The following is a 22,826-nucleotide window of genomic DNA, read 5'->3' on the forward strand; positions in this document are numbered from 1 at the left end:
AGCTCTCTGAAGTAGTGGCTGCACTCCCTTAGTCCTGGTCTTGGTTTTGCAGGAATTAATGCCAGTTTATTAGGGAGCCTGTCTGCAGCTGGGTCAAGTGCATCCTTAGTGGGGAAGGAGTGAGTGATGTGTTGAGATCCAGGGGCTTTGTCTTCAAGTGGGAGCCAGAAGCACCTGGATCCAGTGGTGATGTGGGTGGGTTCACACTGGCCATTGTGGCCTTTCAGGGATGAGGGGGCACTTAGAGCTCAGTGCTCCTGGTGAAGGTTTTCACTGAGGCCTTTGGAGGGTCCTGGTCCCAGCAGAGCAGCTCTTGTTCCTCTGCAAACTCCCTCAAATGTTTCTGGCACAGCTGCACCCCTGAAGGAGTAGAATCACAGACTGGTTTGGGTTGGAGGGGACCTTAAAGCCCACCTCATTCCACCCCCTGCCATGGGCAGGGACACCTTCCACTAGCCCACGTTGCTCCAAACCCCGTCCAACCTGGCCTTGGACACTTCCAGGGATGGAGCAGCCACAGCTTCTCTGGGAAACCTGTGCCAGGGCCTCACCACCCTCACAGGGAAGAATTTTTTCCCAATATCCCACCTAAATCTCTCTTCTTTTAAAGACCATTCACCTCTGTGCTATCAAACTGTTCACCCTTGTTGTGGTGTCAGCTGGGGCAGCCTTCTCTCAGGGTAGGGCTTTCAGTGACACTTTTTGCAAGTGTGTTAAGGGCACATGGAAGGAGTGACACGGGGCAAACAGCTGAAAAATAGTTGCTAAATATTCTGTTATCCCAGTGGCCTACAAAGGTGTTCTCAGCTTTCACTGTCTGGCTGCTGGGACTGCAGTAACTGAGAGTGGGTGGCCTGGAGGCACTGGCTGGTCTGTGCTGGAACAGGGAAGAGCAGCAAGGCAAAGGCTTTGGCCTCGGGATAGCACTGGATGATAGTTGGAGTCTGGAGAGGTGTCCCCCTGCAAGTGTCCTGTGACAATGCCTGACATCTATCCATGAATTCCCATCACAACAAATTAAGCTTCTTAAAGCAGTGCATGTGCTTTTGCTGGCTGGAGCCACGTGGATCGGTGTTGGGAACGGTCACTTACCGTGGGAAGCTTTGTATTTATCTGCACTGGTTTAGTTTTCCCTGGGATAAGACTGAAAAGCATAGGTAGAGGTTCTCCCAGAAATGTGGCAGAGCAAGCAGGACACTGCTCAGTGCCTTGGAGAGCAGGATTTAAAGCCCTGTGTGCTCTGTTATGTCCAGAATTCCAGCTGGCACTTCCTGCACTTCCCTTCTGATACTGAGCAACACGATAATCTGAAATAACTCCTTTCCCGTCCAGAGCTCCAGGAGCAGGAGATCTGGAATGTGTCCTTAAGTGCCTGGGCTATTTTAGGAGCAGGGGCCATGAATCCATGCAGGGGCAACCAGCCTTTACTTTGCTGTGGGAAGAGGGAATGGGGCTGCTCTGGGCACACTGAGAGCCCGTCTGAGCTCGAGAATTATCCCATTAATGTTTCCTTTGTGGTGGAGACTTCTCTCCTGAGTAGCTATGTTTTTATGCACTAGATAAAATGGTTGTGTCTTATGGAAGATGGGAAGATGGCAGCACTTCCTAGAGGTTAGGGTTGGCCTTGGAATGGTGGCAAAAAAATCTTAAAGCCCAAATGTGGAGCTCTGAGAGTAGAATGGAAGGAGAGCACAGATTCTCCTGGAACAGCTCTAGTGGAATTCTAGGCAGCTTGTGCAGCAGTCACATATCCACAACAGAATCACAACATGCAAGACATTTGTCAGAAATCCAGGGAAAACATTCTATCCTGCAAACATCTCAGAATATAGTAAGAGATGGAGAAGGGCGTATAATAAGAGATGCTCCTCTTAGGAAAAGAGGAGCAACAGTAGGTATGGTTCATACAAGTTAATTTGCTGCAAGTGCCATGGAAAACTGGATTTCTGTTGGAGCTGATAAAGGGCTTTTCAGAGGGATGTGCTAATTAAAATAAGGAAGATTTCAGAACCAGGACAGAATTGTTTCAGAAATGGATAAAGCAAGGCAAAGTGAGCAGCCAATAATTTATGGTCTTACCCTTGATAGTTTAGGGCCACTAGAACTGTTTGACACATCACATTTTAAGGTACAGGAGTGTTAAATATTTTTTATAGCTTCTTCATACAGACAATATTGACTTGACCCAAAGAAAATGAAATTCAAGTCTTTAGCCAGCAGAAATCAGCAGAGCTGTGCTTACTTTTACCATGAGGTTCCTGATGATGAGTCCCTTCCTAGTACTCTAACAACAGGATTTTTTTTCTGCTTCATGTGTGATAGAAAAATGATGTTAAGACATGTTTGGCTGATGACTGACTTGGTCCTGTCTCTGCTTGTAACTATTTTGCTTTAGCTTCACCTCTGAGAGAAGTGGAGCCAACACATGGGCTGAGGGGCCTCTGTTTTGTTGGAGTTTTACTGTAAGGGAGCTAATTAATTCAGGAAGAGTTAAAGCTGATCTACCCAGAAGCTGAACTTGCTTTGTTTTCACTTCCAGGCGTACGAGAAGCGCTTTCCTACCTGTCCAGAGATCCCAGTGTTTCTGGGGAGTGAAATCCTGCACGAATCCAGGAGTGAGGACGGGGCTATCCACGTCATTGAGCGGAGCTGCAAACTGAACGTGGACGCTCCCAGGCTGCTGAAGAAGGCAGGTGGAGCCTGGGGCACAGAGAGACCCGGGCTTTGTTGGCTCCTCAGGAGGGGTCCTGAAGTTGCTCTTTCTTCCTCTGTCTCTTTTTCCCCCTCTTTTGGCTCTTCACCTCCTCAGATGGCAGGGGTGGAGTATGTGTTCTTCATCCAGAGGAACACTGTGAACTGGAGGGAGCGCACCCTGCGCATCGAGGCCCACAACGAGACCTTCGCCAACCGCGTCGTGGTCCGGGAGACCTGCAGCTACTCCGTGAGTGCCCTGGTTTGCTGGGCAGCCACGGCAGCCATGGGAATTGTGCACTAGTTACAGGGGGAAGGTGCTCGGAGGGATTTGGGCACTTCTGCAGCACTGGACAGCAGCGTTTTGTGATCAGATACAGTTCTTTTGCTTCGGAGAGGGGCTTTGGACAAGGGCCTGGAGGGCACAGGGAATGGCTTCCCACTGCCAGAGGGCAGGGTGAGATGGGATATTGGGAAGGAGTTCTTGTCTGTGAGGGTGGTGAGGCCCTGGCACGGGTTGCCCAGAGAAGCTGTGGCAGTCCCATCCCTGGGAATGTCCAAGGCCAGGTTGGACAGGGCTTGGAGCAACCTGGGCTAGTGGAAGGTGTCCCTGCCCATGGCAGGGGTGGGTAGAACTAGATGGTCTTTAAGGTCCCTTCCAACCCAAACCAGTCTGGGATTCTGTGATTTTGTAGGGTTTGAGAAACTCCTTTGGGTTGATTGGGATTCTCTGATTAGAGTGAGAGTAGAAAACAGAGGTGGTGCTCCAGGGCTGCTGGTATTCCCTAAGTTTCTTTTTGGTTGAAATTCAAGTTAATAAAAGCATCTGGATCTTCAGTATGTGTCTGGATGTTTAGAATGGAACCCTTAATATTTTTTATGATGAAAGCCTGAGGGAAGTCTGGCAATTAATTTTGCCCACAACTGAGTCAAAGTTTTAGCACCTTGTCATGATCTTCATGCTCTGAAGATTTGGAGAAAGGTCTTGAGCCTTATTTGTGGCCTGGGCTGTCTCTGTGCTTCATCTTCAGCACAGGGTGCCATTTCCCTGTAATTGTGCTCTTAGGGCTCGGTCACTGTTTAATAGCTTCAGCTGTTTCTGGAAGCAATCAGATACTGCTTTTTGTTCCTTAAACAAAAGTCCAGATCCTGTTACCTGCCTGCCCTTTTGGCAGCTGGACAACAGCTCAGCTTCTTGGGAGTCAGCAAGCTGTGAGCAGCTCCAGGCAGGCGGAGGAGCTGAAAAGCTGTCAGCATTTTGGATGGTGAGGGGGTTCCTGAGCCAGAGATCACTTGGTGGCTGCATGGGGTGTCCTAAAAGCTGCAGTAAATCAAACTTCCATCATTGTCAAAGGCGCTGATGGGTCTGAAACGCTCGCAGGTCATCCCTGGGACCTCTCAGACATTGTTACACTTGCTGATTTTGGCTGTGTCCTGTGTCCTTCGGAAGGAAACGTCAGCATCTGGGCTTTGAGGGGAACAGGGTGGGAGCTCCTGGCTGCATCCTCAAGATGGTTCCCTGCTCTATTTTTACCAGTTCCCTTTTCCCTGCCAGAGTGCACCGGAAGCAGGTTTATTCTCATCTTTCCTTTCTTGCAGGGTTCTCTAAGGCAACTTGGAGAAATATGATCCTGCTCCTGCAGTTATTAAATGTGTCCCTGAGGAATCTGTCCATTATTGTATCTCTGTGTGGAGGCTGGAACTGTTGTTCCTTCATGTCAGTTTGTGAACAGCAGCACCTACAGAGAGAAGGCAGAGCCTTCTCAGGAAAGGGTTAAGTTTAAAAGAGGAAAAGATTATATATTTTTTTACCATATATAGAGTAACTGAGGGGAAATGACTAGAAAGGAAAGGTGTGTTTTAAACTGAGTAGGAAAATTCCCTGCTCTGCCACGTCTCCAGTGTTTTGGGGGGAAGGCTGACATTAGTGGCTGAGTTTCCCATCCAAAACTAGAAAAAAAACCCCCTGTTTTGCATTTTTCTTCATTGCAGCTATAGAAGTTTTAATTACATGTCCCACAAGGCCATCCCTTGTCTTTCCATAAGGAGCTCTTGACATGATGGTTTCAAGTGGGTAGTTTCACTCCTATTTTAAGTGCAACTTTTGCTACTACTGTTACCTTTCAGGTCTGCTGGGGCAGAGGTGGGGTTTAACCTTCCCTTCCTCGTGCGTGTGAAGGGTGTTGGGTTAAAAAACATTCATATGCCCAGTTTGTGATGAGTTTCTGTTACTCTGGGAGAATTAACCTGTTAAGTACAGTCAGTGCTTCCTCTGCCCCCTCACTCTGTAGCTCTGGAGATTTGCCAGTGTGGTGCCAGGGATGAGGGCCCTGTCATTCCACGAGGATGTGCCAACCCCACGTGTCCTTTGGGTGTAGGTTCACCCTGAGAACGAGGAGTGGACGTGCTTTGAGCAGTCGGCGTCTCTCGACATCAAGTCATTCTTTGGCTTCGAGAGCACGGTGGAGAAAATTGCCATGAAGCAGTACACCTCCAACATCAAACGGGTAAGATGGGTGCCACGAGCCCAGATCCCACACCTGCTCTGAGTGCTCCAATTTTCCTTTCTGGAATAGACCCAGTGTGGTTTTACACCCCTTGTTATGGCTCTGAAATCCCTCTGTTGGGCAAAGGAAGAAAAAAAGCCAGTGTGCAACGAGCAGAAAACAATCTGCTGGCTGGAATGTGGCTGTTCAGGGATGGAGCAGGCTGTGCCAGAGGAGGGTTGCAGTGGATGCTGTGGGTGCCAGGCTCCTTGGACAGTGGGGACACTGTTCTCGTGCAGGAAGGGAAAGTTCGGGGTGAAAACCAGCACCCTGTGTCTCTTGGGCAGAGCCACTTCCTTTCAGTGGCTGCAGAGGAACAGGGCAACTGATTGATGGTTTGGGAGCAGAAGGAGATAAGTGTTTTAAGGGCAGCTGCATCCACAGCACTGGAATTTGCCTGGCCAGTGTTGTAATTCCCCATTGATATGGGCCTTTCCTACAGGAGGGTTTTCAGCAGGGAATGCTGAAGGGATGGGGAGGGATGGGGAAGTGATGCCGAGGGAAGGGGACAACATTTCCCTGCTGTTGGTCTCCAGCAGTGTTAGTCATCTGCCCCGAGGGAAATCCTACACCTTGCTGGCTCTGGAGGCTGCTTTTCCTAACGGGAGTTTTCCCCTGCAGGGCAAGGAGGTGATTGAGCACTACCTGAAGGAGCTGATCTCCCAGGGGATCACCTTCATCCCGCGCTGGACCCCTCCGGCCGGGAGCGGGCGGGGTGAGCCAAGCCCGGCTGTGGGACACGAGCCTGGTGACATCCCACTGGATCCCGGGGCTCCTGGCTCCCCCTGCCCCTCTGCAGAGGCTGCCAGCCCCGATGGTACGTAGTGCCCAAGCAGCAGCAGCTGCTCACAACCCTCGAGTAGCGCTGACTAAGGAGTTTATTTTTATTTCTTTTGGCATCAGGTTTTTCTTCTGGATTGTGGGTGAGGAGGAAGGAAAGTTGTTTTCTTTTTTTTTTCAAGAAAAACAAACAATGGACCTTTTTCTTTTTTTTTTTTTCCCCTAAAACTGATAGGCTAAGAAAAACTGCACAAGCAGGATGTTTTTGAGCTTAGAAAACAAATTGATCTGCCCTTTAAGGTGTTTTCTGCTTTAAACTGGAGAAGCTTAAAGGTGTCTTGAGTATGCTAGAATTGAATTATAATGAAATATTTTGTCTGTTTCAAAATTAATATTCTTGGGGACCAGTTTGGATGGCTTTTGCCCCTATATCAGGCCAAGACAAACTTGCAAAATGTTGCCTAATGCATTTCTCCCAGAAAATACCTGAACCAAAGTTTATCATGCCTTGTGTTGGTCTGATGTCTTGTAGACTAAATAAAATACTTCTCTGAAGTAGGAGGCACCTTTTAATTTAGAGTTGTGGTATTAGAAACAGTTGTTGTCATTTCTCAGAAGAAAAGACAGCACTTGTTTTGCTGAGGGTAACTAGGGAAAAAGCTTGGAATTTGGAAATGTCAACAGTTCTGCTCCCACCTGACCTTCTCTGGTAGCTTTTCTGTCCTGGAATCCATTTGGAAAAAGATGGAGATCCACAGAGGAGCTGGCTATGAGAAATATTTGATATGAAAGTTAACCTCAGAGTGGTGGATCCCATCTATCAGAAGAGGAGAGTAACTCTTATTTTTCTACCTGTATTCCTGTTTAGGAAGGGATTAGCTTCTCTGGGCCTGCTCCCCAGCTCATGGATTCCAGGTGTAGCACTTCCAGATACATTTTCTGTATTATCCTGCCTATCCTGTGGGTGTCCAGGCCTTGTTTGTAGGCAATGGCATCTGGTGCAAGCCCTTGTGCCTGACAAAGAGCAGCTCTGAGGTGTCCCCAGCCCTGCCCCACGTGTGCCCCAGCACAGCTGCTCCCCTGGGAGCACTCACACCCAGTGAGTGCTCACTGGCACTGCACACCCAGCCCTGGGTGGCACATCTGGCCCTCAGTGCTGGCAGTCACCAACCCCTTGTCCTTTGTCTCTGAGCTGTTGGTGTGCACAGGACTTCTCCCCCTGCTAAACCCCCCCTTGCTGTCTGAAATATGGTGTTATTCTCCCCTTCCCTCTGCTGTCCCTGAGCAGAGTAACAGTTTGGTTTTCCAGTGAGCTGCTTTTTAGCTTCTTGTTATTGGAATTGTGCATGAGACTTTAGGACACTGGGGACTGAAGTGCCCAGGTCTTGGAGTGGTTAGTGAGCTGAGTGCTAGAGCTCATGGTATATCTTCTAAAGCTCCTGCTGGAGCAGCTCAGGCTGAATGGAATATTGGTGTTGTAAGAGACAGGTGGAGGGATCCAGTTTGGATCTGGTCCGTGCTGTCCGTGGCCTCACGCTCCGGTCACTGTGACACCTTCCCTCCCTCCCTCCCTCCCTCCCTCCCCCAGGCAGATGAAATGAGGCTTCTGAGCAATGCCTGTGTAAATCCTGAGGAACCCTCTGTGTAGGAACAACTGCCCATCTCCCTGTGGCTGTGCCAAGGCTCCTCTGAACTGTTCCCTTTCCCCCCAGCTGACAAACTGGACGCCGAGTACATCGAGCGCTACCTGGGCCAGCTGACGCCGCTGCAGGAGAGCTGCCTGATCCGCCTGCGCCAGTGGCTGCAGGAGACACACAAGGGCAAGGTGGGGCAGGGGCACCCAGGGGCACCCAGTGGTTCTGCACCTGGGCTGGGGCAACACACCCTGGGGAATGAGAGGCTGGAGAGCAGTGCCGTGGAGAGGGGTCTGGGGGTCCTGGTGGATGGCAAGTTGAACACGAGTCAGCAATGCCCTGGCAGCCCAAAGGGCCACTGTGTCCCGGGGGGCATCCAGGGAGGGGATTGTCCCTCTCTGGTGTTGCCTCACCTCCAGCCCTGGGGGCAGTTTTGGGCACCACAGTATCAGAAGGATCTAAAGCTGTTGGAGAGTGTCCAAAGGAGGAACACGAGGATGGGGAAAGGTCTGGAGGGACCACATGAGGAGCAGCTGAGAGCACTTGGATTGTTCAGCTGGAGGAGATGGAGCACAGACCTCATCAAGGTCTGCAGCTTCCCCATGAGGGACAGCTCTGAGCTCTGCTCCCTGTGAGCAGTGACAGGACCCAGGGAATGGCTGGAGCTGTGTCAGGGCAGGGTCAGGTTGGATCTCAGGAAAAGGTTCTTCCCCCAGAGGGTGGTTGGGCACTGACCAGGCTCCCCAGGGCAGTGGGCACAGCACCAAGGCTGCCAGAGCTCAAGGAGGGTTTGGACAATGCTCTCAGGCACATGGTGGGATTGTTGGGGTGTCCTGTGCAGGGCCAGGAGTTGGACTTACGATTCCTGTGGGCCCCTTCCAACTCATGATTTTTCCCTGGAAAGCAGCACAGGCACTGAGGGATAGGTGCCTGTGCTCTGCTGGGATGTTCAGAAGCTGCCTGGGCTCCTCCTGGTTGAAGGAGGGTCTCTGTCTCAGGCTGAGAGGGTAACTGGTGTGTGGCTGAGAAAAGAGAAGATCTGGGGCAGCTTGAATGCCTCAAGAGAGATCTAACCCCAGATTTCCTGAGGGAGAGAGATTGGAAGGGAAGAACAAAGGATGGCAACAGGGAGAGTAACTGGGTGGGATGAGTAGATAAATGGTGCTTAGGAAGAAGAGAAAACAGGAGAAAGATGGTTGGAACATCCCCCTGGAAAGCAGAGTCCAGCTGGAGGAGCTTTGCCAGTCCCTTCTGCATGATGTGCTGTATCTGTCTCAGAGCTGAGAGAGATCGTGTCTCAGTGAGTAGAGGGAGTTTGAACATCAGTTATAAAGCCCTGTTTCTGCTTGGAAAAATTAACATGTATCACCCATGTAGAACTAAAATGTAACAAAGACTTGGTTCTGCAGTTCTGTTGCTGTTTGACTCATGAGGAAGTTCCCTTGTGTGTGAGTGTGTGGGGAATGGTGGATGGAGAAACATCTCCCAGAAAACCTCGGGGTGGAGAGAACAGTCGGTGTTGAGGCAGTGTGAGAGTCTCCCAGCAGCTGATAAGGTCCAGACATCAACAACACTGTTGAATCTGTAAAAGCTGACAAATTCAGAACACAAAACATCTTCCAAAGCTCTCCAAGGCCACTGGTGTCCAGGAACATCAATAACATGTTGTATAAGGGGGATCATGTCCAGGAGCATGGTGGCTGCTGGGGGCAGGTAGAGACTACATACATATTTATATGTATGTATATATATACACACACCTGATGGAGCAAAGGGCCCCTTGAAGCACTGTAACACCTCCCTGCAAGCTGCTGTCATGGTAGTGTGATATTCTGCCTGGGAGTAAACACAATAACAGCTTCACTAATAAAAGGGCCTCTGCTGAATATTGGTTGTGATCTGTGTCTCCCCTGATTCAGCCTCTTGACAGATAAAAGGTGCTTGACAAGTGGACACTAAACAAGGGGCAGGCAGGGATCAGTCCCCAGGTATAACTGTGCTCTGAAATACAGGACATGAGGCTTTTCAGGTCCATGGAGACCTGTCCAGTAAAACAGTGTGGGCTGTGGTGTGGTAGGAGATATCTCACCTACTGGGTATCCACTGAAAACGAGCCCTAGATGGGAGCAGGACAGGGAGGCTTTATCCATCCCTGGGATCTGCAAGGATCCTGCTTTCAGCTGGAACAGGCACCATCCAAACATGGGCCTGTTTTGTTCTCTGGGTTGTTTTTTCCCCTCCGTGTCAAAGGCTGGGGAGTGGAAGCTGGAGAAGCAAAAAGTGAGGGCACATGAGGAGAGTGTGGAACAGCTGCCCCTTGGGGTGCTTGGAGCTGGGTGGGATGTGCTGTGCAGGGAGCCTGGGCCAGGTACAGCTGATTGCTGAGCTCTCATACCCTCGGGTGGGCTTTGGGAGCTCTGTCCCCAGGGGAGCTTGAGCATGTAGGAAGGAAGGTGCTGGCTATTGAAAATTCATCCTCAACCCCCTCACACTGCTGCCCTGTTTGCTTCCCCTGATTCCCTGTCAGAACAGTACAAAACCAGGAGCTTGGTTTGCCAAGCCTTGGGTTTTCCCTGGAGAGGCTGTTACCTTGCTGTGACAGTCTGTTCCTTTAATTCAGAGCAGGGATGTCCTTATTCCTCTGTCAAAAAATATCAAAAAATAGATCTCCTGTTTCTTGGAAAATGGCCCTTCTTATTTTTGTCCTTTCTGTCCTATTTCACTCTCCCTTCCCTGCTCCTTCCAAAGCAGGCATTACCTTTAGAATCAGATTTATTATTGCTTTAAGAATTTGAGGAGCTGAAGGAACAAACTGAAATGGTGTTAAAATTGCAGCTCCTTAAAGCTCCTAATCATGGCTTTGCACCATGTAGAACAGTGCCCATAGTTTCACACCAGGCTGAAATTAAAACTTCATTTTCTTGCATGTGGGAGTTACTGCTTTGCTTGGACAAGGATAAAAGACTAATTCCACTGTGGAATAAGTCCCCTCAGAGCTTCCTGCCTTTGGTCCAAACAGAAGCACTGGATTTGCCTCCTGCCTGAAGCTGTGAACGAACAGAGGAGGTTTGAAACATGAAAAGTAACAAACCTTCCCCCAGCCATCCCCTCTCCTGGGCCCTGCAGGAGATGCAGGGGCTGTTGTGGGTGTTTGGGCTGATGTGTGCTGAGTAACAGGTGCCTCTGAGCAGCAGGAACACAGACATAAATCATCTGATGAAAACTGCTGTCTTTAATCTTGCTGCGATGCAGAAAAAATGTTGGGGGCATTCCTCTAAATACTCCTGAGATCCTGTTTGGGAAGGCTGCCCTTCCCTTTCCATGCCAGACAGATGCAGTGTTAGAACCTGCTGAACAGTGTTAATCTCCCACCTGCTCCTTAGGTGCTTTGGGTTTAGTTTAGGCTGCCTGAACTCTGCCCCATTCTTTGGGTGAGTCAGTTCTTAGCTTGTGAAACCAGGATGGCTCCTGCCTGACACTGCTGCCAGCCTTCCTTCTGTCCTGATTTCTGTTTTCCTGAGCGTGGCAGTGGGCAAACAAAGGAGCTTTGACTCCTGAACATGCTATGTTGTGTTACAGCAGGGCTTGGAGTGCTTGTGTTGTGTTAAGCAGTGTGGGTGCTCTGGAGGAGACAGTCCCTAATCCACAGAGCTTGAATTTTTAATGGAAACTTTTGGGGGAGCTGGGGGAGCAACTGAGAATCCAGCAGCACATGGAGCTCTAATCCAGCTGGGATTGCAGCTGACAGGCTGTTAGTGAGATCTGGTGCTTCTGTGGAATCCATCAGGGTCACTGTAATTCCTGCTGCTTGGCTTTACTGGCAAGTTTCCCTTGATTTTTCAGCTAAAGGGAACATGGGAGATCCGGGAAGAGGTTGGAATAAGCCATTCTAGAGGCTTGCTTTGGGAAAGCTTTTGTGCCTGTGATGCCACAATTACTGATAGTGTTGGGATGAGTGATAAAGAGAGGGGGTATTGTAGTTTGGTTGATTTGGAGCAAGAGTGTGGTGTGGTGGGGCGGGGAAGCCTTGGGAAGCATTTGGCAGCTTTCCAGTTCAAACACCAGCTGCAGGGCCTGCACAGGAGCTGGAATTGGTGCTGGTGGGATCATTCAGACTGCACAGTCTGATCCCCCTCCAAACAGCCCGTGCTTGGTGTGGTCAGTGTGTTACCTGTGACTGGCTGCCATCCTGTGCTGGTTTGCCCTGGGCAGGTGAAGTGCAGCTCCCTGACTTTCACGTGGCATTGTGGTTGTCCTTGTGGATAAACAGCCGAGGCAAACATCAGCCAGCCTGGGGTTTGCTGGGGCTTCTGGGAATTGGATCAGGGAAAGGCTTCCCACAGACAGAGAGTCAGTCCCTTCCCTTGTGCTCCTGGCACCTCTGCTGCTCTCAGCTGGGTTAGTTTAGGAGGGAGAAGGAATGTGGGTGTGTTTGCTTTAATGCCTCAGTTTTAAGAGATTAAAAAGTGGTGTGCACTCTGCAGCCTCCTCTGCAGGGCCCATGGAACACGCCAGTCCTCACCCTGGGCCTTTCTCCTCCCCCAGATCCCCAAGGATGAGCACATCCTGCGCTTCCTGCGGGCTCGGGACTTCAACATCGACAAGGCCCGGGAGATGCTCTGCCAGTCGCTGTCCTGGCGCAAGCAGTACCAGGTGGATTATATCCTGCAGTCCTGGAGGCCCCCTGCCCTCCTGCAGGAGTACTACACGGGGGGGTGGCACTACCAGGACAAAGGTGAGGAGCTGACGCTGATACTGCAGCACGGTCTGGTGATGGGACCTCACCAGTAACCTGGGGGTTTGGAGAAAGTTGTGTTGACACTTCAATAGTTACCAAAGCAGCTCAGTGCCTGTAAACAGCCACTCTGGTTTGCTGTAATTTTATTTTCTTGGCTCAGTTCAGGCAGACTGGTCAGTGCAAAGCAGCATCTCTTTGATAAAGCTGCCTTGAATCTGATTTTTTTTATCCTTCTAAAATATTCAAAGGGGCTTTTATAAAAGGTTCTAGAGTGATAGATAGACTGGAGACTGGGGTGCTTCCCTCTTGAAACCCCCCTGTTTGTTTTGAAGATGGGCGGCCACTCTACATCCTTCGGCTTGGCCAGATGGACACGAAGGGTTTGGTGAAAGCTCTGGGAGAGGAGTCACTGCTGAGACACGTGAGTTGTGCCTTCATGTCTCACCTGAGGAGCTCTGTGTCCCTCGGGGGGTTAAAAGTCCTGTCATAGTGGAGCAGAATCATGGAATGGTTTGGGTTGGAAGGGACCTCAAAGCTCATCTCACTCCCACCCCCTGCCATGGGCAGGGACACCTTCCACTAGACCAGGTTGCTCCAAACCCCATCCAACCTGGCCTTGGACACTCTCAGGGATGGGGCAGCCACAGCTTCTGTGGGCAACCTGTGCCAGGGCCTCACCACCCTGAATTTCTTCCCAATATCCCATCTAACCCTGCCCTCTGCTGTACTTCTGGGTTCTGTGTTTTTTAAAATAAGATCTCCAGGCTATCCTGGTTCCTCAGCCATACTCGGGCTAATCCTTGTCTGTGCTGTCCTTGATTCCAGGTTCTGTCCATTAACGAGGAAGGACAGAAGAGATGTGAGGAAAACACCAATATCTTTGGCCGCCCCATCACGTCAGTATTGGTGGTTTTGCTGAATCCCTTACAGAGGTTCACTGACATGGTGAAGAATGTGTGGAGGTTTGGGATGACTGGGATTGATGTCCTTAGGGTTGAAGTGCAGACACACAGTGAGTGTGTCTGTTACAGGCTCTTTGGGGAACACTATGTGTGTATATATATATATTTATATGACTAAAATGCAGACAAATTCTACAGTTTCATATGAAAGCAAGAATTAGTCCTTCCTTATATCTTTTTATATCCCATTTCAGATAAATTTAATCTTCCTGTCTTGGTGATTTTAATCCATATCTTTGTAATTATAGTGTTTTTTCTATATAGGAACTTGTCTGCCATATTTCACTTCCATTTAAAATACATTTTAAAATTATTTTTAGCAATAGGCCTGCACACTTTCACCCCTTCTAGAGTGACATTGTATGTTCTTGCACTTAAGTCTGGGTGTCTGTTTTACCTGAAGCTCACCTGGATTCAGGTGTCTCCTGCCTGGGTGTTGATCTGCTTTTTGTTGGAACTGCTGGTCTCCCCCGTGGGCTCCCCTGGATCCTGCACGGGCTATGATGTTACTGGTGCTCTGTGGATCCTGAACTGAGCAGCCACTGTTGGCTGCAGTTCTGACAGGCCTTTTCCTGTGGGTTTGTTTTAGATCCTGGACATGCCTGGTGGACTTGGAAGGGCTCAACATGCGGCACCTCTGGCGGCCCGGGGTGAAGGCCCTGCTCAGGATCATCGAGGTGGTGGAGGACAATTACCCCGAAACCCTGGGGAGGCTCCTCATCGTGAGAGCCCCCCGGGTGTTCCCTGTGCTCTGGACCCTGGTGGGTGAAAGCTGGGCTGCAGGGTCATAAAGGGCTGTGCATGTACAAATAGCTAAACCAGCCAGAGTCAGGGAGGGAAAAGCCTCCAGGTAGCTCCAGGCTGAACTCCTGAAGAGGCCACAGTGTTGCTGCAGAGCCCAGCCTGGTGTGCCTGGAGCTCACTTGGTCCCAGTGATTGTCATCTGTCAGGACAGGGTGTCAGACCTAAATTGCAACCCTTCACGCAGTGGGAGCTCAGACTTGGTGGGTTGTCATATGGATGGGAAGATGGATGTTTTTTAATCTCATGCTGGAGGACACTGAAGAGTAATCAGCAGTAAATAATCAATATGGTTCTGCCTGGTGCCTGCTGTAATGTGAGAACATGGTCATTAAATTCCTCGTGAGGTTTGTGTGTGAGGCAGTGACAGCAAACTTATTTTACATGAAGTAGAAAATGTTGTGAGATGACAGTATATCCCAATATGCCCCAGTTAGAGTTCACTTCCCATTTGGTACCCCTTTCTTTGGGGAAGTACTTTAGCATTTCAGAGCTCCTGTTGGACTGCATTCCTGCTGCTGAGACCTTCCAGTCTAGAGCCTAAAGCATCCTTATGAGATGGTGCAAACGTTCTTTCTGACTTCCCTCAGTGGCAGTGATGTCTTCTGTCCTCTTTTTCTTTCAGGTCAGTCCCTTTATCAATGAGAACACACGGCAGAAGTTCCTCATTTACAGTGGGAATAACTACCAGGGCTCAGGAGGGCTGGTGGACTATGTGGATAAAGAGGTGATCCCAGACTTCCTGGGAGGAGACTGCATGGTGAGTGTTCTTTGCTGCTGTGCAGGTGAAATCTGGAGTTGATTCCCTCTTCCTCACCACCCTGGCCTTCCACTGCCTTCTGGAAGGGGTTAAACCTCTGTGCTGGCTGGGATACCCCTGCTCTGGGCACAGGGCAGGTAATTTGGGCCCAGGAGACCACCCTGAAGTGGTGGTGCTGCCCTGGGCATGCTGTCCTGGAGAAGGGGATTAGAGGTCAACTGTAAATGGGGCTGAGATAAACCTGGATAGTTCCAGTAAACTCAGTCCCCCTGTGCAGTCCCAGCCCAGCTGAGGGTGTTATTCTGTGTCTGACACATGGCAAGTGTTCCTGGGACAGGTGACTTGTACTTTCCAGCTGGAATACCATGAACCCTCCTGTCTGTGTGTCCTCTACCCAGTGCACTGTCCCAGAAGGTGGCCTTGTCCCCAAGTCACTGTACCAAACCGAGGACGAGCCAGAGAACTCTGATCACATCCGGCTGTGGACAGAAACCATCTACCATTCTGCAAGTGTCCTCAGAGGAGCTCCACACGAGGTACAGACCCCAATTCCTGGGCTCAGAAGGTGCTGAACTGGGACAGGGGTAGGTTCCTTCTGTGAGGCTCCCCCAGGGTGAGCAGGAGGTGGCTGGGCAGCAGTGCTGTTCCTGGAAGGATGATGTTAGGGGTGTTAGCTGTAAGTGTGGGAGTTAAGAACAGCACTTTAAGAAGCAGTGTCACTTGTCTTTGCTATGGCCTGATCTTCTGTAAGATACACTCTCTTTCTCCTCCTCCTGGGAGAATTAAAGGTCCCTCCATTTCCCTTGTGGCAGTTCAGGTCTCAGCAGTGTGGCTGGGAGGGCAATGGGGGCAATATAAGAAGGTGTGCACTGGGAACAGCCTGATGAGATTCAGCAGGAACAGAATGTCCCAAAAAGGAGCCACCTGAGTGTCAAATCAGGCCTCTGTTCTCACTGATGGGCAGTGAGTCTGATTTGGCTCTTTGCTGTGTCCTATGCCTCTTTTCCACAGAGGTTTTCCTAGAACTAGTAACTGATTTACAAGGAACTCTAATATGGGAAGAGACAGGGTGAAAACGCTTGAGCAGATGTACTGTGGTAGGAGACTGGGAATGGGAATGGTCTGTATCCTCCTTGGGAATCGAGGCCATCAGCCAGCTGAAGGACTGTGTGTGCTCCACGGGGTGGGGAGGAGCACATTGGCTCTGCAATGGGCTTGTTCTGCTCCCTGCTTTAGATAGTCGTGGAGATTCTGGAAGGGGAATCTGTCATCACCTGGGACTTCGACATCCTGAAGGGGGACGTGGTGTTCAGCCTCTTCCACTCCAAACGAGCTCCTGAGCCAAGTCACAAAGAATCCACGTTACCAGGTCCCTGTGCTGGGGACAACGTGCAGCTCATCGACAGGACCTGGGTGCTGGGCGTGGATTTCAGCCGTGTGGAGTCACCGCTGGTCTGCCGGGAGGGGGAGAGCATCCAGGTCAGAGGGGTCTGGGGAGAGCATCCAGGTCAGAGGGTCTGGGGAGAGCATCCAGGTCAGAGGGTCTGGGGAGAGCATCCAGGTCAGAGGGTCTGGGGAGAGCATCCAGGTCAGAGGGTCTGGGGAGAGCATCCAGGTCAGAGGGTCTGGGGAGAGCATCCAGGTCAGAGGGTCTGGGGAGAGCATCCAGGTCAGAGGGTCTGGGGAGAGCATCCAGGTCAGAGGGGTCTGGGGAGAGCATCCAGGTCAGAGGGGTCTGGGGGCTGGCAAGGATCTCACAGTCCTGCAAACTCCAAAATGAGCTGCTGGTGGGGAAGGAATTGATGACCTGAGAACCCCTTCCAGTGCCTAAAGGGGCTCCAGGACAGCTGGAGAGAGACTTTGGACAAGGGCTTGGAAGGACAAGACAAGGGACAATCGCTTCCCACTGCCAGAGGGCAGGGTTAGATGGGATATTGGGAAGAAATTCTTGGCTGTGAGGCCCTGGCACAGGTTGCCCACAGAAGCTGTGGCTGCCTCTGGATCCCTGGAAGTGTCCAAGGCCAGGTTGGACAGGGCTTGGAGCAACCTGGGCTAGTGGAAGGTGTCCCTGTCCATGGCAGGGGCTGACACTGGATGAGCTTTAAGGTCCTTTCAGCCCAAACCATTCCATGATTCTGTGATCATTCTCTGGGTTCCTTGTGAAAGTGGCTGCTGTCCCAGGGCTGCTTTAGAGTGAACCATTGGAAAGAGACTCCACGATAAAAACCTAATGGAAAAGAACCTTTTTTTGCTGGCACTGCAGGGGAGTGTCTCAGGCAGGTAAAAGTGGTGACACCTGTGCCCAGAGCCATCAGCTCCATCGGGGTTCTTTGACTTCACTGGGTCATTCAGCCATTTCCCAGGACTCCCCGTGGTCACTGGTGTCCCTCCCTCTCTCCAGGGGTCCCACGTGACGCGCTGGCCAGGGTTTTACATCCTGCAGTGGAAGATGCACGGCCCCCCTCCCTGCTCCAGCTCCAGCCTGCCCCGCGTGGACGATGTCCTGGCCTCCCTGCAGGGCTCCGGCCACAAGTGCAAACTCATCTACTACTACGAGGTGTTGGCCTCCAAGGACTTCAGGTGGGACATTTAGGGGGTATTTACTACATGAGTTGCACTGGAGAAGCCAAATGAGAGGGCTGTGTGTGAGTTAAACGTTTGGATCCCCGTGACCTCCGCTGGGTGCGTGTCACTGGGGATAACTTTGACACAAACTCGGTGGCATTTTGCACAATCAATCTCCTTTAGTGCTGTAGGTATTAAGGGCCCCCTTGGCTGTGTGTCCACCTGAGGAATTTGTGCTTCAGGTCTTGCTTGCAGCTGCCAGAAGAGCAGGAGGTTTTTGACTCAGGAGGTTTATCTTAGTTGGGAAGATTTTGAGAAGTTACTTTTGGAGTAACTCAGATATCAGCTGGGTATTCCCCAGATATTCTGTCTGGCAGAGAAGGATGTCTGCAGTGACTCAGAGAGCACTTCTGAGCAGGTGAACAGTCAGCCTTGGGACACTGTGCTTGGCCTCCTCCTTTAGTGCTGAAAGCACTTCCCAGTCACCTGTTAATCTGAATTCTTTGCGAGTCCTTGACCTTTCCCTGGAGCTGGAGGAAATGTTGGGCAGAGCAGACTTGCAGGTGGTGACCTGGCCAGATCCTGTGGAGTCAGAGCAGCAGCAAACACCTCCCTCCAGTCATGCAAACATGTTCCTTGGTGCTCTTCCTGCATTAACTGAGCCCAGCCTGCTTTTGGCAGGAGCTGGCAACAATGGCTGGGCACTCTGGAGTTGGGACTCTGGTGTTCAGCAGCCTGCAGTCCTTGGGCTCACAGTGGCTGCTGCATTTGGGATGCACTGGAGTTTTCCTTTCTGCTCAGGGGCAGCAAAAACAGCTCTGCAGAGGCTCCAGCTCTGTCCCCTTCCCCAGAACAACACCCAGGGACAAGGAATAATATCTGTAACTGGGAAAAAATATCTCTAATGAATTTTTCATGATGACACGGAGATTCTTAGAGAGCAAGTGGAAAATGATGGGACAAAAAGCACTTGTGCAAGCACTATAGAGGGTAAGCTGATCTGTCAGGGGAATAGTTCTCCATTAATTGCTGCCTTCCTAACAGCCCATCTGCTTTGTCCCATCCCAGGGGATCCATGTCGAGCCTGGAATCTTGCAACAGCGGCTTTTCCCAGCTGAGTGGAGTCACGACATCTTCCAGCCAGTCCCAGAGCAGCTCCCACCTTTCCAGATAGCAGAGCCAAGGCTGCAGGGAAAGACCTCCTGGGCCTTCCTGCCCCCGGAGCTGCTCTGAGCCCCAAACCAAAGAGCTCCAGGGCTGAGCCTTGGGGCAGTTGTGTCGCAGCCATTTGGACACAGAGAGGCCTCTGGGAGCTGCTTAAACCACAGGACCTGGAATTCCAGTGGTGGGTTTGGAGTTCTGGAGCAGCTGCTGCTCCTCAGGGGTCTCTTGGATGGATTTTGGCTGGATGTCAGTTGGCAGGGATCGCTCCAAAGGGCTTCTCCCATCGGTCCTTCCCATGTGTGGCAGAGGAGGCTGATGTTGCCTTACCTGTTGGACCTTTTGGTTATTCCTGGGTAGCAAAACTCCTGGAGTTTCCTGGGTGCCCACAGGGCTCCACCAGACACTCGAGTTGGGCATTCCAGGGGCCGGGCCTTGGAAGGACACCTTGGTACAGGTAGGAGAGTTCAGAAATCACTTCCAGGTCGAACCAAAAACCTCTCCTGGTCTGGCAGGATGTTACTGGGAAATGTGGTGGATTTTTGTAACCCTGCTGAGACAAAGTCAAAACAGTTTTCTGGAAAGTCCAGGCAGGGAATCTGCCTCCAGCAAGTGGCATCTTCCTAAAGGTAAACTATTGTTCTTTCTCCTCAGGTTTACAGCAATAATGAGTAGGTCTGTCCCATCCCTGAGTGGATGGGAACTGAATCCAATTCTAAAGGGCTAAGCAAAGCAATATTTGATTTCCTGAAGGCACAAGATTTTCTGGCAGTAACTTGCTTACAGTTCCTGCAGAACTTGCTTCTTTAAAACATGAGCTCACTTGAAACCTTTCAAAGAGGCCTGTATGTATGTAAGCACTTACTGAAGCCTATTTATTCAATGCTAGCTTATTTTAAATTAATTTTTAACTTATTTATAATGTCAGAAATGACTATTTATTAAATCCAGCCACCTTTTTTAATGGGATGAACTTTGATTTTAGAAAGGAATAACTGGTTGTCTTCAATCCCAAGAAGTCTTTCTACTTAAATCCCAATCTTTGTGATCCCTGGATGTTCTTGCAAAAAGGGCTGCACCGTGCAGAACACTGGGGTGAGGGCTGTGTCACCTTCCCTGCAAGGGAAAGGGAGACTCCAGTGCTTTTTGGACTGTTTCTTAGGATTAAGAAGCCAGGATTGAGTTCAGGAGTTGTCATGAAGATTCACTGTCTTCCTGCACCCCAAAAATCCCGTGTTTGTCCCTCGTCTCCACTGGTGGTTCGCGTGGTCGGGCTGGGGAGTGAAGTTATCCCTGTTCTTGTTCCCGTGGCCACAGGATGAGAACAGGCATCAAATACTCCCCAAGTTCTTGTTCACACTGATGGAATCTGGGCAGTCCTTCCTTCCCACCCTGCTGGTTTAATTCCTGGGTTGGAAGCACCAGGTGCTGCCAAAGGAGCCCAAATATTCTGAACAGTTGGAGGTGAGAACTTGATGTGTTTGAGTTGTTTGGTGATTTTCTTTTTTTAAAGGATTGGAGCCAAGGGAATCACTCTCCCACCTTGCAGGGCTCAGGGAAGTTCTGATTTCCAAGGATTCCCCAGTTGTTCCGTGGACTTTTAGCATTTGTCCCACACAAGTGAAACTTCTGTCTCCAGCATTTCAGCATAAATGGAGTCTGAGAGAGTGGGACAAGTATCACCTTTCCTCTGGAAAATCAGGAGTTTTGACAGTAAAAGTGCATGTGTGTATCCCTCATGGAAAATCCTTTATCCATAATTCATTCTGATGCTAGAAACAGAGTTTAAACCAACCCCCAAAGCCCAGGAGCAAACCCAGCCCATCCTCCCTGTGCTGGTTCAGGATTTCACCTTCTTGGGGCTCAGTTTTTACATTGTTGCTCACGTCCCACGGTGGCAACCTTCCTGTTTCCTGTGGTTTCCTCTGGTTAAGAATCTCTTCCTTTGCACTGGGATATTTTTAAATTTTATTTTGAAATGTGGGATGTGCTGTTTTCTCCCCACGCTACAAGTTTTGGGTGTTTAACTCTTGTCAGTGAGGCACCTGGAACTTGGCACCTCTGGCAGGTCTCTGGAGGAGCCAGGGAGGCCTGAAGGGCTGGTCCCACGGAGTCTTCCTGGCTCCAGGGACATCCCAATCCTAGTTTTTCCTCGTGTTCCTTGTCAGTGCTGCTTCTCTGTCCATGAGATCACGGCACAGGTGTGTTTGGGAAGCAGCTTGTGACCTCTCCCTTGGCAAAGCTGCCTGGGTTATCCCACCTACCCATTTACTTTGAAACCAATTTGAATAATCCAATATTTTTTTCCTGAACGTTAACAGGAGAAAGGGAGCAACAGCCTGGATGTTGTGGCTGGTGCTGTGCTGTGCTTTTTAAACCTGACCTTGTGAACTGCCAATGCCAGAGATGGAATTCTTCTGCATCACCTTTTTCCCCTCAAATGACATCAGTGTGCTTTAGAAAATCAGAGTTTTCTTCACAGCAGCTTCCTGTGAGTTGAGGCTGGGAGGAGTTCTGGATCCTCTGGATCCTCTCCTAAGGCAAAACCTTGGGAAATAGCCTGGTTTGGGTGCTGACTGGAGATGCAGCAAGGCCCTCCCTGCTCCCTCCCCAGCAGCAAAGCCAGTGAGCTTGGGCCGTGTTCAGGTAATTAAAAACCAGCCCCCAGTAAATCGGGGCCTCCCTGTTTCAGATGTTCCATATGCAAACACAACACCTACCTCAGAGCTGCTGCCGTGTCTCCTGTGCTGGGGTGCAGAGGGCTGGGCCATAGTTTACAGTTAAATATGGCCAGAGGTGAAACCTTTTGTTCTCAGTGATTCCTCCAGGTCCGCCCCTTTTCCTGGTGTCTGTCCCAGCACGACTGGGAAAGGCAGACATGGAGCACGGGGATGGATGTTGGATCGCTCAGGGCACGGTGGGACTGCAGTCCTGGGCCATTCTGACTGAACCTTCGCTGCCTCTCGGGTGTGAGAAGGGCTGCAGCAGAGGAGGAGCCTCCGGGGCTCCAGGGGCGGCTCCGGCGCTTCCCGGGGCCCGGGAGAGCTGGGACCCGGCACCGAGGGCTCCTCTCTAGCTCCTCAGCTCCTGGACTCGCTCACTGCTCTTGGGAAAGGGAATTCCCAGCCGTGCCCAGGGGAGGGAGCCCGGAGTGCCGCTGGGAGCGTTTGCTGCCGCGTCCAACCAGTTCCCTTTCAGGAACAGGGAAAAACCAACTTGGAATAAGAATTTCTAATCCCAGTTTGGTTTGAAAAAAGTCATAATCCGCTCGTCCCAAATCTGTACCACTTCCTGAGCTTGGAATTCCCGGTGGGAAGTGCTGAGCCCGGCTGTCCACCCTGCTGAGGTGGGAAGTGCTGAGGGCCAGGCCAGCCGAGCTCCAGGCAGGGAATCCCTCCTTTCAAAAGGCACACACTGCTTCATATCCCAGATGTTTATACTGTGAGCAATTAATGCAAGGAGCAGCTATTAGACTCTTAACTGACAGCACTTCTCAAAGATTCCTGCATGGATTCAGCTTTAATATTCCTCCAACACCTTTGTCACGATCCTCACACCCGATTATTTCTCTCTTGGAAGGCAAAATTGGAATTGTGTCACATGCACAGGCTTTTAGTGACACCCACACCCACTTCCAAGTTCTTAGTGACATGTGTAAGTTAAATGGGCATTAATTATTTTACTTACTTTCTCTCCCTTGCAGCTGGCTTTGGTTTTATTTACTGAAATCCTCATTTTTCTCAGCCAAACCTCCTTTAAGAGCCCTCTGCAAACTGCAGGGCCCTGTAACGTGTTCCCTGACAACAAATGTACTTCAGTGACTGTCTGTGGGTCCCACTAGAGCTGTACCTTTGGGTATGTTGGAAATAAAACAGCATCTCTAAGAACACGTGGAATTGTTTGATGCAATTGTTCAGACTGGGGGAAACTGAAAATTTAAGCCTGAGTGCTGCTCTTTCCCCCAGAAGCAGAGGTAAGGCTGGCTTGTGGTCACTTATTCCTGCTCTTGAACTAAAATGGTCACTTTTTGCCTGCAGAACCAGCATTGTTGTTTAGTTTCCTAGCCCAGAGTGGGCTGGGACAGCACATCCTGCAGTGTGGCTGTTATTTAAAATAAAAGGCCCCAGGGTTGCAATGGGAGGCTGAGGTTAACTGGGAAAGGATCACGGCTCCTTCTGCAGCTGGACA

General features: G+C 50.5%; 1 protein-coding gene across 4 annotated transcripts in view; it reads left to right on the top strand.

The window, feature by feature from the left end:
• Nucleotides 1-22,525, top strand: part of SEC14L5 (SEC14 like lipid binding 5) — a 39,629-nt gene extending 17,104 nt beyond the window's left edge. For 2 of the 4 annotated variants that reach the window (XM_051780670.1, XM_051780679.1), the window contains 15 exons: nucleotides 2,540-2,689; nucleotides 2,810-2,941; nucleotides 5,070-5,198; nucleotides 5,859-6,054; nucleotides 7,730-7,842; nucleotides 12,197-12,386; nucleotides 12,722-12,810; nucleotides 13,215-13,285; nucleotides 13,941-14,112; nucleotides 14,778-14,912; nucleotides 15,311-15,448; nucleotides 16,149-16,391; nucleotides 16,447-16,473; nucleotides 17,314-17,492; nucleotides 18,546-22,525. In XM_051780670.1, the coding sequence (XP_051636630.1) occupies nucleotides 2,540-2,689; nucleotides 2,810-2,941; nucleotides 5,070-5,198; nucleotides 5,859-6,054; nucleotides 7,730-7,842; nucleotides 12,197-12,386; nucleotides 12,722-12,810; nucleotides 13,215-13,285; nucleotides 13,941-14,112; nucleotides 14,778-14,912; nucleotides 15,311-15,448; nucleotides 16,149-16,391; nucleotides 16,447-16,473; nucleotides 17,314-17,492; nucleotides 18,546-18,651 (2,070 nt within the window). In that variant the 3' untranslated portion in view covers nucleotides 18,652-22,525. Of the gene's footprint in view, nucleotides 1-2,539; nucleotides 2,690-2,809; nucleotides 2,942-5,069; nucleotides 5,199-5,858; nucleotides 6,055-7,729; nucleotides 7,843-12,196; nucleotides 12,387-12,721; nucleotides 12,811-13,214; nucleotides 13,286-13,940; nucleotides 14,113-14,777; nucleotides 14,913-15,310; nucleotides 15,449-16,148; nucleotides 16,392-16,446; nucleotides 16,474-16,581; nucleotides 16,609-17,313; nucleotides 17,493-18,545 lie in introns of all 4 variants that reach the window. The other 2 variants (XM_051780649.1, XM_051780659.1) reach the window with 2 other exon arrangements.
• Nucleotides 22,526-22,826: the final 301 nt, after the last annotated feature.

The sequence above is a fragment of the Manacus candei genome, unplaced genomic scaffold (assembly GCF_025592945.1).
Source record: "Manacus candei isolate 608988 ecotype Guabito, Panama unplaced genomic scaffold, ASM2559294v1 h1tg000002l, whole genome shotgun sequence".
Taxonomy (NCBI): domain Eukaryota; kingdom Metazoa; phylum Chordata; class Aves; order Passeriformes; family Pipridae; genus Manacus; species Manacus candei.